Source organism: Thalassophryne amazonica, chromosome 1 (genome assembly GCF_902500255.1).
Source record: "Thalassophryne amazonica chromosome 1, fThaAma1.1, whole genome shotgun sequence".
Lineage (NCBI taxonomy): Eukaryota > Metazoa > Chordata > Actinopteri > Batrachoidiformes > Batrachoididae > Thalassophryne > Thalassophryne amazonica.
In genome coordinates this window covers 82,711,486-82,724,183 of record NC_047103.1, presented here as the reverse complement: position 1 = coordinate 82,724,183, position 12,698 = coordinate 82,711,486, and the positions used below count along the sequence as shown (strand labels likewise).

Genomic DNA, 12,698 nt, shown 5'->3' with positions numbered 1-12,698 from the left:
AATTTAGTTACATTTGAAATTGAGTAATCAGTACAGTAAATAAGTTACTTTTTCAAGGAGTAATCAGTAATTGGATTACTTTTTAAAGTAACTGTGGTAACACTGGTGCTCACAGACGTAAGTAAAGTTATTGATGGACAGTTTCAGTTATTGGTGTTGTATATTTTGTCGTGCTGAAGTCCACAGGTTACATTTCAGTGAGATGTCTGGCAGTGTCATGTTTGTTAAGAAACACACGGTTAATGTTAAAGAACAATTTGTTGTAGTCAAAAAGTGAAGTTACATGAGTTAAGTCAAATGTTTGTAAATAAAAACAAAGCTAATGTTAATGGTAGCAGTTACAGTCACAAAGTAAGAACAGCTGATGAATAAAACATGTTTTCAAGTCATCATAAAACTGTAATGTATCATTACGTATTCGTATCGGTACTTGGTATTGACACGTACCCAAATGTCTGTACTTGTATGGGTTTTGGAAAAAGTGGTATCGGTGCATCCTACTATTAACTCAACTTGAGATTAACTTTTTTATAACTGGTTCATGATTTTTTCTTTATTTCTTTGTTACATTCCATATTCAAATTCTCTGATTTCAGTTGCTTAAATGTGAATATGTTCTGGTTTATTTTACTTGATCTTTATTCCTCTTGGCATTCAACTTAATGTCTCTGGTTTTCTGGACAAACAAGACACTTGAAAGCATCATCTTGGATCTGCAAAATAACGTTTACCATTTTCACCATTTTGTGACATTTTATGTACCTAACAACTAATGATTAATCGGGAAATAATCGATGATGATGAAAGAAATGGCTGGTTGTCTCATTATTCTCAGTATGCCTGACCAACTAAGAATAATGGAGTTCATGCGATCTGCCCTCTTAAAATATGCATTGCACTGCTTCAAGAATTGGTGCCAAGCTGCTTGCTCTTTTTCATTTTCTTTTATAGTCGCCTTGCCTTGCTACCTGCTCCCTCTCTCTATTCTTATTAAGAATTAAATGACAGCTTGACTGTGTCCAAACTTGCCAGGAGTTTTTTTTCTCTGTCTCTCTTTCATTTCTGACATGTCCCAAAGCCAACATGTTTGGACCAATAAATCTTTTTTTGATTTCAACATTTAAGTAGAGAAATGGCACTCGTAATTGCTTAGTTACCATTGGGAGGAAACTGCAACAAAAGTGGAAGGAAATTTGAGCATGGTTGCTATTAATCATCACGTTTGTTACACGCCATGTGGCATAATGGACATGTCATTGTCGAAGTCTGACACATGAAATGTCTGATATTTAAATGCCATTGCTCGTGGTGGGGCCATTTTCCACAGTGCCTCTTAATTGTTTTCAAATGTGACCAGTGTTGCCATGTTTAATTGAGCCCAGACAGTCATATTCAGGCCGATGTAATATGGTTCAAATCCTGGCTCTCGTCAAGAGGAAAAAAGACTCTGAAAGCTACTCTTCCCATCGTGGTATTATTTGATTACTGCCAACGGGGACATGGATATGTTTAACACTTGCTGTTGTTTTGGATTAAGGCTGAAGCGTTGCCCCCTTTTGTTAATTTGAAAACCAGAGCTTGCAAGACCACCGGTTTGAGGCCTCAGTTAGGGTTTTTTTTTTCTCTTTCCCTGTTTTTCTCCTTGTCAGTGTAAAGTATAAACCAGCCACTTCGAAATGCATGCAAAATTGCAATAAACATTAGAATAGGGGTTAAACATTTTGATTCCAGTCCAAGTTCACTGATATTTTACATGATTTGCGAAATGAACAGATGTGTATTCTTTTGTTGCACTGTAATGCTTTACCACAAAATTGATGCCAAAATAATGTATGGTGGATGGCATTGGTCTAACTGCTGAGAGGCTGTCTTTCATGCTGTGTTTTACACACTGCTGACTACATGGCATAAATATACGTATGTATCTTATGATGCAACTGTTCTGGCCTTATCCCTGGTGTTTTTCCAGCTGTTGTTTGGGATTGTTGACAAAAAGTAATTGAACTTCATCGTGGTCATCATTGCTAGTGCTGGATTTATGGCTATCTTCCCGTTACAAGTTATCAACACTATACATAAGCCACACCTCTGGTTTTCCACTGTTCTTGTTGATCAGTTTCGGCTCAAATAAAGGAAAAGCAGCACACTTGTCCCAACGAGGGCATAGCTTCACGACAGGCTGACCAAAAGGAAAAAGTCAGAGAGTGAAGTGAAGCTTGGCAGATATTCTCGCAGGTAGTAAAAATTTTAATAGTGTGTTTTGGAGCCGGTCGGCATGTCTGATGGGGGTGTACCTGTCCCCTTTGACCTTCAAAGTGCTCCTGAAACAAGCTGCATTACAAGTCCACCACTTGAACTTTACAAATTCCCTGGTGCTCCCTGCTCACGTTCTCCACACGTGCCATCTCTCCACCTATTTTACAGCAATGCTTGATGATTCATAGCCAAATAAATGTAGGGACTTGATGTTAATGAGAAAATCCCAAACTCAATTACATTACACTAGTGAACGCTATGGCTTCTGTTGCTGCAAGCACCACAGCCACATTACAGGGGACAAATTTAATAAGACACAGTAAACCTTCACTGAATGTCACTTAAGTGTCTGAGTTTAGTGCTGCTGCAGCGCTACAGGTTGTGTATTTTATTGTGCTATTACACAATAATATGTACAAGGGTTGGCACGGTGCAGCGGGCTGTTTCAGACTTCCAGTGATGTTAATAAGGGCTCTGCTCAGATGGTTTCTGCACCAACAGTGAGTCACAGTCTGGGTTTGAGGTAGTCACTCTGCTTTCCTTGCCCCTCTCTCTCTCTCTCTCTCTCTCTCTCTCAGACACCAGTCGGGCCAAGAAGAGCAATGAGAGTGATGGCGTGGAGTACCACTTCATCTCCAAGCATCTCTTTGAGACTGATATCCACAACAACAAGTAGGTAGAACAGTGTTGCTTATAAAAAAAAGTTAAAGTGATGTGCTGCTCTGCAAGGCTCATTGAAATTGCCAAATGTCTGTTAAACTTGTACCAGTTTTAAATAATAGTACAAGTACAATTCATGTTCAACATGTACAAAATTTTCCAGAGCTTGGCTAGACTCTAAGCTACCACTGCCCAACTTGCACTTGGCTAAGGGCGGCCCTGCGCAGGCTCAGCACAACTTGGTGTCCAATTTTCACACAGAGCACAGCAAGAGCTACCCAGAGGTATCACGCACTGAGGCCAGGTTTACAGTGTGTACACCAATTTCAGCCAAAGTTATGTCGCATTTTCTGGATTTGCCCCAGGCCATCCCTACCACAGCACAGGCTGTGCTGAAGGGTCTGGGAGCCTGACCTAGCTCCAGGGAAGGAAAAAACAAACAACTTTACCCAGTTTTGCAGATTGGTGTGCCTCCTTGGGAGGACATTGTGGCAAAAGAACCAATACGAGAGCTGCTTTGGGAGATCAGCCAAGGTGGGCCGAGTTGTAACTCTGCCCATTACTGTGAAAAACTTTCAGATGCTGATGTCATATGATTGTGATGAACCACAGATATTCTTAAACATTTTCTATACTCTCTTAGCTTTCAGTATATTTCAACTTCAGAGCACAACTTTGAAGGGGCTAAAAATCTCATGCTCCTTGTACTTTTGAAGGTACTCTACAGTTTTTCTTTAACCCTGTGAGCTCCATGGACACACTAGCATGTTTGTGTGCTGTTTGCCATGTTTCTATTATTAGATCAGCGATGGAACATCACAAAGACTTCATTCAACAGCTTTCTGAAACTAAAAATTCTTAGTTGTAAAATGCATCTCTCATCAAGACAGTCATTGACTTGCAGCCAATCCTGCAGGATGCTGCACTTTAGCTGCAATGTTTGTTTGTGGGAGATCCTCAATGAAATATGCCACTCAGTGCTCAAACTCTGAAAGAATGGTCCTGTCGGTCTAGTCCTTTTTATGTTAATTTATTCTGACAGACATAGAAAATCATTATGAAAAACCACGTGGAGGGATTTTTCCGTTTTTGGTGGACTACCTGTGACATCCAGGACTGTCTGGCAGTAAATAAGAACTGATTGCTCTCACATGCACAGCATCGACCCATCAGCTTAATGTAAATAAACTGACATTAGATCTACAGACTATTTTGCAAAGTTCAGGAGATTAATTAATGCCAACAATTTTTTTTTTTTTTTGGGACATTAATGCAGTTTTTTTTTTTTTTTGTCTGTTGCTGACTGCTGCTGCGGACATGGAGAAGGGCATGGAACCATTACACGGGCATTTTAATTTTGATGTGCTTCCAGACAGCGTAGTTGACAGAACCGAAGCCGCTAAAGTTTTCCTGTGGTGGGCCCCACACCGCGCGCTGGATGAAAAGTTCTCTGCAGCCACTAAAGTTCTCCTCGTAGCAAGCTGTGCATCGAGCGCTGCAGGATAGAGGAGTCTGTGGCTAGGTTCCCCCGGAAGATTTTTAAATTTATAACCCACTGAAACACTATTGCCTGCATTTTGAGCACCAAATTGTGTGAAGGAAAGCAATAGTTTTTTTTTTTAATTAATCTTTGTTACAGCCGTACTTTAAAGCCAAAATAAACAAAGCATCAGGCCAAAACACAGAATAGTATAGCTCTGTGTCAGGACCATCAGAACTGCTAATTTATACCAAGCAGTTTATTCAAGAAAATCCTTATGTTTTTTCTTACATTAAATAACTTGTAGTTAAAATAGTTGCTGTTTAAAGAGCCTTTGTTTTATTTATAAGTATAGCAACAGGTGTGAGTTTGCAGAGACGACAGGTGAGCTGGACTCTCAGCACATTTATCCAGATGAAGGTCTCCTCTGCAGCTTCAACCTCAAATTGGTGGTATTTTTGGAAACACTTTCCTCACATTTTGAAACACAGATGTTCTCTTCTTCCATCTGGACTTCAAATTTTGGTATATTTATTTAGACTAACAAAGAAGGCTCTTTATAAGCCCATGATGCAAAAGCCTGGGGGGGCAGGGAGACACACGTAATCATCCTCGAGGCATCCCCCGCGTATCAAGGTGATTTTTCCATCCCATTACGCTGAGAAAAAAAATCCTGCTGTTAACTGCAACTACATAAACAAAATGTTAAGTGTTTGCAGAACAAACATTATTGCACTTTTGTTCATATGACAGAACATTTAAAATAAAATTGTGCTATGCACTACTTTTGAATTAATTTTTGCATATAACAATGCAATTAATCATGATTAATTGTGGAAATCATGCTATTCATCACAATTATAATTTTTAATCTCTACCCAGCTCTAACATATATATATATATATATATATATATATATATAGATATATATATATATATATATATATATATATATATATATATATATATATATATATATATATATATATATATATATATATATATATATATATATATAGATATTATCCTGTTGACAACAGGACAATACTCAGATGTGGACAAAAATATAACATGGTTGGTGCAGGTTATAATAGTATAATCCCCTGCGCAACTGCTTTCTAGATTGATCTCAGTTGTTTTCAGGCTCTTGTCATGTAAATGTAGCTTCTGGGAATTCATAGGTTTGTAACTCTTTTTAAGATTTTGGTGACCTCATCTTGTCGAAACATCTGTATTGCTCCTTATCTTGATACCACCAGAAGCAGTGCAGCAATGAAAGCAGCAGTCTGAAGTTTTGTTGCTATTGTACTGGTGCTGCGTTTTTGCTGTCTCTGTAAATTAGTGTGAGTTGATGTTGAAAGAGTTGGGCTCCATGTTGGTTACAGATCTCCAGACAGTGGCCCCAAAGTCTCCTGTCTCTGCTTCCTCCTTTTCTTAGCCACTCTCTCTGAATCCAGCCACACCACAGCCCGCCTTGACATTTGTGGCCAACAAATTGAAATGCAAGTTGTAATAGTCACAAAACTGATTGTTGTCATTTCACATGAGCTGGGAGGGGAAGCATGCACATATACTGCAGGGTTTCCACATTTTATGTTAAAGCCTTATTTCATAATGGCGTAAATTAATTTTTCCCTCGAAATTCTACTCACAACACCCCATAATGACAACATGAATACATTTTTGAAATATTTGCAAATGTATTAAAAATAAAAAAAAACCCTAAGAAATCACGTGTATAAAGTATTCACATGTTTTGCTCAATACTTTGTTGATGCACCTTTGGCAGCCTCAAGTCTTCTTGAGTATGATGCCACAAGCTTGGTGCACCTATCTTTGGGCACTTTTGCCCATTCCTGTTTGCAGCACCTCTCAAGTTTCATCAGGTTGGATGGGGCACATCGGTGCACAGCCGTTTTCAGGTCTCTCCCGGGATTCAGGTCTGGGCTCTGGCTGGGCCACTCAAGGACATTCAGAGAGTTGTCCTGAAGCCACTCCTTTGATATCTTGGGTGTGTGTTTAGGATCATTGTCCTGCTGAAAGATGAACCATCACCCCAGTCTGAGCTCAAGAGCGCTCTGCAGCAGGTTTTCATCCAGGATGTCTCTGTACATTGCTGCAGTTATATTTCTCTCTATCCTGACTAGTCTCCCGGTTCCTGCTGCTGAAAAACATTCCCACAGCATGATGCTGCCACCACCATGCTTCACTGTAGGGATGGTGCCTAACATGACGCCTGGCATTCACACCAAAGAATTCAATCTTTGAGTCATCAGACCAGAGAATTTTATTTCTCATAGTCTGAGAGTCCTTCAGGTGCCTCCAGGTGGGCTGCCATGTGCCTTTTGCTCAAGAGTGGCTTCTGTTTGGCCACTCCATCATACCACAGGCCTAATTGGTGGATTGCTGCAGAGATGGTTGTCCTTCTCGAAGGTTCTCCTCTCTCCACCGAGGAATGCTAGAGCTCTGACAGTGTGACTATTGGGTTCTGGGTCACCTCCTTGACTAAGGCCCTTCTCCCCTGATCGCTCAGTTTAGACGGGCGGCCAGCTCAAGAAAGAGTCCTGGTGAATCTGAACCTCTTCCATGTATGGATGATGGAGGTCACTATGATCATTGGGACCTTCAAAGCTGCAGAAATGTTTCTGTACCCTTCCCCAGATTTGTGCCTCAAGACAACCCTGTCTCAGAGGTCTACAGACAATTCCTTTGACTTCATGCTTGGTTTGTGCTCTGACATGCACTGCCAACTGTGGGACCTCATATGTAGACAGGTATGTGCCTTTCCGAATCATGTCCAATGAATTGTATTTAGCCCAGGTGGACTCCAATTAAGCTGTAGAAGCATCTCAAGGATGGTCAATGGAAAAAGAATACACCTGAGCTCAATTTTCTGCTCAGGTGCATTTTTTTTTTTTTACATTTTTTTAATAAATTTGCAAAGTTCTCTAACTTTTTTCAAATTGTCTTTACAAGGTATTGTGTGTAGAATTTTGAAGAAAAAAAAATGAATTTCATCCATTTTGGAATAAGGCTGTAAGATAACAAAATGTGGAAAAGTGAAGCACTGTGAATACTTTCCAGATGCACTGTATGTACAAAACAGAAGGACTGTTGCGGGGAAGAGTGCATGTAGAGCGTCAGTGCATGCAGAGAGGAGGAGAAAGCGTGGGAGCCATATATTTAGGCCATGTTGTGGTGTGGGTCAGGGCATGCAATGTATTTAAGGGAGTCAGAGGGGTGAGTGACACATCTGTGATGTGGAATGGCTGCGTGGGACACTCCACGCTGAAATTATAAGGCAGCAAATTCGACGAGGAGTGAGATGACCTTGTTTTTGTTTTGGCTCATTGCATGCAACAGAAACAATGTGCTCATTGCAGAAACCCTAAATAAAAGGTCTCTGAAATTTAGGGCAATGTGTGTTTAGCATGAACAACTTTCCCAGGGGAAGCCATGTGCTTTGACAAGAAAAGATCGGTTTAGTTCATTATCAGTATTGCAAAATTGGCCTCACAGGCTTCTGTGAGCTCTTCAATGAATTTCCAGTTGTCCAGTATGTGGCTACTTGTGGCTCTCTTTCAAAAAAAAAAAATCTTAATAGTTTCTTACATGGTCATTTATCATAAAAGGTACTTTTTTACATGGCCTCAGTCACACTGAGGTGATCATTTTGCTCGACAACCGTCATGAGCAGACTGCGAGCATACCACAGCGTCCTATTAGGTTGAAATTCTTTCCACATCGTTACTCTGTTCTTTTTTCCTTCTTGTTTTTGGCTAAAGACACAGTGGTGGCTTTTTTTTTTCCTCAGGACACTTGATTAGTGAGAAAGGGGGAAGAATATCCTGTGGAAAAGTGTTTGTTCGCTTGCACCCAAATGCTTGCTGAGCTAAAAGCCTTGTGGATTAAGAAGGGAAAATGTTGGCATTCAGTGGCTTTGTGGTTTTTCTGGAACAAACAGGTGTTACTGATTGAAAGAGTAGTGCAGGAGATTATATAAAACAAAATGGGCCAAAGCGTCTGGTTTTTAAGTTCTACTTAGGAATGCTATCTTCAGATGCATCGGTGGTTGAAAGCAGAATACTGCTGTCTCTGTGGATTTGGGAGGCTTTTACATATGTCATTATTTCAAAAAGCATCTCCAGAGTGTGCTGACACAGTCTACAAGATTAAGATGAGATTCTGATGTTGCTCTCAGGAGATGTTATTCTAACATTAGATGTAAATCCACATAGCTGCACAAGGATCAGAAGAAACTTTGCTTTGCTGCAGTTTTGATTAATTTACCCGTTTAATCTCAATCTTACCCTTACCAAAAAGTAGTATATGCAAGTATGTTTCAAGTATACTTCCAGTTTACTTTTTATATACTTATCAGTACTATTTTTTGGTAAGGGTATAATTTCTCCACATCAACATTTATGTTTTTGTGTCTCTTCTCTCCCTCAGGTTCATTGAGTATGGTGAGTACAAAGGGCATTATTATGGGACAAGTCTAGACTCCATACGCTCCATCCTCGCAAAGCACAAAGTGTGCATATTGGATGTCCAACCTCATGTGAGTGATAAAATCCCAATTACCTCTGATTTCCTCCATTTGAACATTTCCTTTCTGCCTTATATGACTTGGATCATGGTGGTCAGATTCTACACAAATGGTCAACTTGTCATTAGACCAGGACCGTATCAACCAGCCACTACACCATAAGCCTTCTCTCTGTTTTTGCACAGTGGCTAATGACAGTCAGACACAAATACACCATTATATGGATTAGGCTGGCATATCCTCAAACCACCTGAGCCAGAGCAGCAATGAGAGTCAGCACAAGAACCCGCCACAGAAGTTCGAGACAGTCTGTGCAAGTGCATGTATATTACAGTGTGTACACATTTGTGTGCTTATGAAGACATTTTGTTTATTTGCGTGTTTGACATGACTTATGTAAGCCAGCAGTCATTTTCCCTACCTCAGCAATGAGGCCATCCAGGCTTTTTCTCAATGTGACTTGTGGACTAGATCAGTTGCCGTGCTAAAGCACTTTATTGCAGACTGATGATGTCTGATCCTTTGCTGACTTATTGGCCGACTCATGAAAGTCATAGGAAATGGTTTCAGATGGCTCATGTGCTTCCGCTTCTTGGGTTTTTAATTTCATCTTCCTGTCATTGGTGGGTTTAGACCCAATAGCTATTATCACATTGAAAAACCTTGGCCGTAGTGACACAGCTGGATGACAGCCCAAAGCATGACTGCCAATGATGAGCTGGCAGACACCTCAAAAACGTGACAAATAGACTACAGATGTGAAAACAAAAATATCTTCCAGTCCTGCAACTTACGCCATCACAGTAATCTTTGATTGTGTCTCACCTTCCCTTCTTTCTGAAAAACTAGATTTGTCCCTTGAGGTCAGGAATGAGTTACTGTTACCATTTGGCGTTCATTTTCAACTATCATGATTGTCAATCATGTGACCTTGACATTCTTATTCATGAAAATACAGTAATGTGAGTGTTGTACAAGATTATCACACTGAGGGAGGGCAGGAGTGTGAAGAGAAACCACTCAATTTACATATCAATTAAGTTTGCAGCGGCCATCTGTGGCCATTTAATTAAATTTTCTTATGTAGACCAAAATTATCAAATGTGTCACTGGTCTTTATATTGTCCACTACATATGATACTTTCATCCATAAACTTTTCCAATGAAAAGATGAACTCTGCGGACAGACTGTAATCATTGTAGTTATGGAGAAGCATAATGGTAATAGTAATAAAAAATGTAACAGGGCTACAAAATTCCAAGATAACACTGTGTTGAGGCTGATCCTTAAGGACAGAGAGAGAAACTTGTACATCTGGGACTGAAAATAGAGTCACTGTTCCAACATGTTGAAAAGAGTACCTGGAGATGGTTCAGGCATCTGATTAGGAGGATTCTTTAATGCTCTGGAGGTTTTCTGGGCACAAGCAAGTGAGAGAAGACCCCAGGACATCCCAGCATAAATAATTTTGAACCTAACCATAATTCCCCTTTGGAATGTATTTCTTTGCTTTAATTCTTTCTTGAATTTTCTTCAGAATGGTCAGTGCAAAATGGACTGCATTTATATTTCACTTATCAATCTGAAGCAGATGCTCAAAGCACTTTATAATGATGCTTTGCATTCACCCATTCTCACATACCAATGTTAGCATGCTGCCAGGCACTGAACTGCAGACCTTTCCAAAGATCCCTTTTGCAATTTTTCCATTCTGACAGGGAATTGAACCAGGGATCCTCTGGTGATGAGCCTACCCCTCTAACCCTCCCAGGATTATCTGTCTGTCTGTCTGTCTAACTATCTAAGTCACATCAACATAATCCTTGATGGTCTAACTACTTCTGCCAGTAATGTAACTTTAACTGGAGATCTCAAGGACTTTGCTGCCTGTGACACCTGAGGATGGTTGATTGCCAGCAAACCTGAGGACTCTATCAACTATCAACTTATGATGAGGCCGTGATGCATTTTTGTTAGCACTTTTGCGTTACTGTACATTTGATGCTGCCCACATGTTAACATCACACAGTTCTCTTCTTGGGCTTTTATATTTGTTTTTCGATTTCTGTATTCAGACGATAAAGCACCTGCGGACTGCAGAGTTTAAGCCCTTCATTGTGTTTGTGAAACCTCCAACGATTGACAGATTGAGGGAGACCAGAAAGAATGCCAGAATGATCTCAGGCGAGCATGACAAGGAATCTGCCAAGTCATTTACGGTAAGCATACATTTAGTGGGAAGAATGTATATTTCTTACTCAGAATCTTAATCAGACTTAAATCAAGGTATTATTTACAGTTTAGACTGCCTTAAGGACAAAATGGGCCAGATTCTTTTCTTAGACAATCACATGAAATCAGTTTGTTTGTTTCACTGACTGGTAATGTAGCAAAAACCCATCTGAAACCCCAGACATTTGACTCTCTCAAATTGGATGGTATTTGTAAATGCAGTTCAGATTAGATTAAATAAGATGCTTATTTGAAGATCAGTGTCAGGAAATTGGATAATAACAATACAAAATTACAAAATCCAGAGAACAGAACATATGTTAAGTAAGAAAAAAAGGGGTATAATAAAGTATTTACAGCAGATTCAGCAGAATCTAAAATGGCATCACTCAAATATGTTGAATTAAATTTTTAGCTTCCTGTATTAAAGTTCCATATGTGTACAGGATGTGCGGGAAAGGCACTTAAATGTAGTTTGGGAATAGTGAACAGTCAGATCATCAGAAGGTGTTACGTTGTAGAAACGTTTAGTTTTACATTCAACATATTAGCAGCACAAGCTTTCTGGGCTCAGAAACCTTTATCCCAGTCCAGTGGGGCCACAGAAGAAACCAATTATTTTCTGCTGCTGTGAAGTTGAAGGGTAGTGTGGGGCTATGACGCTGGATGATGATTTTCTCAGCACTACCTAGCAGGCAGTTGCTCACTTGTGGGCTTGTCTCGCTACCCACAAGTTGCGTTAAGGCCAAGTCCCAGGTCTTCAACCCACTGGGGATGGTCTTAAGGGAAACCACAAAGGAAGAAACATAAGGAAAGAGGAAAGCCTGAACTGAGACAAGGCTGTCAGAGAGATAGAGACAGGTGAACCACAAGTTAGTGAGCACAGAAGCTGTAAGGAAGGGAAATGTTATAGAACCATCTGGGCAGTGAGGTTTGAACTGGGATCTGGAGGTGAAAATTCAGAACACTGGGCAGACTTTTGACAGTTGTGTGGTTTATTTTGAAAACAGGTGCATAAATTTCTTTTCCTTTTGTTTTTATATATATATATATATATATAAATGTTTAAGCTTCCATCCTGATGAGACTAGCAGAGTATCCAAACTGTTTCCTGACTTTGACTTGAATGTACCTCACTAAACATCTTTTAATTATACTCTTGTCAATCCACCATGATATTTTAAAAAATAACGCAATGCTAAAATGCCCTCAGCCATGTGAGGACTGTATTCTTTATAATTTGCAGTTTCATGAATTAAGTTCCTATTGTCTTACATACAATTTGTACAGGTTCAATAAAGCCCCTCTATTAATCGATCATAAACAATATTTACATTTTAATGGCATCTGCAGGAGGCTTTGTGTGTGTGTTTACATGAGCTTTTGACAAGAGCAGAAGTTATGCAAATCACAGAATATTTGTTGATCACCCTCTGTGCATTTGCAGGTCTTAATAAGACAAATTTAAACCATAGCAAATTATGGGCCTTTCACATTGAACACATCGGAAGCTTCACGCA

At 39.8% G+C, this 12,698-nt stretch overlaps 1 protein-coding gene across 1 annotated transcript in view; it reads left to right on the top strand.

Moving 5' to 3' along the window:
* mpp7a (membrane protein, palmitoylated 7a (MAGUK p55 subfamily member 7)) overlaps positions 1 to 12,698 on the top strand; it is an 866,557-nt gene that overhangs the window by 782,860 nt on the left and 70,999 nt on the right. The window contains 3 exon segments of the mRNA XM_034172035.1: positions 2,835 to 2,928; positions 8,849 to 8,957; positions 11,022 to 11,165. Of these exon segments, the coding sequence (XP_034027926.1) occupies positions 2,835 to 2,928; positions 8,849 to 8,957; positions 11,022 to 11,165 (347 nt within the window).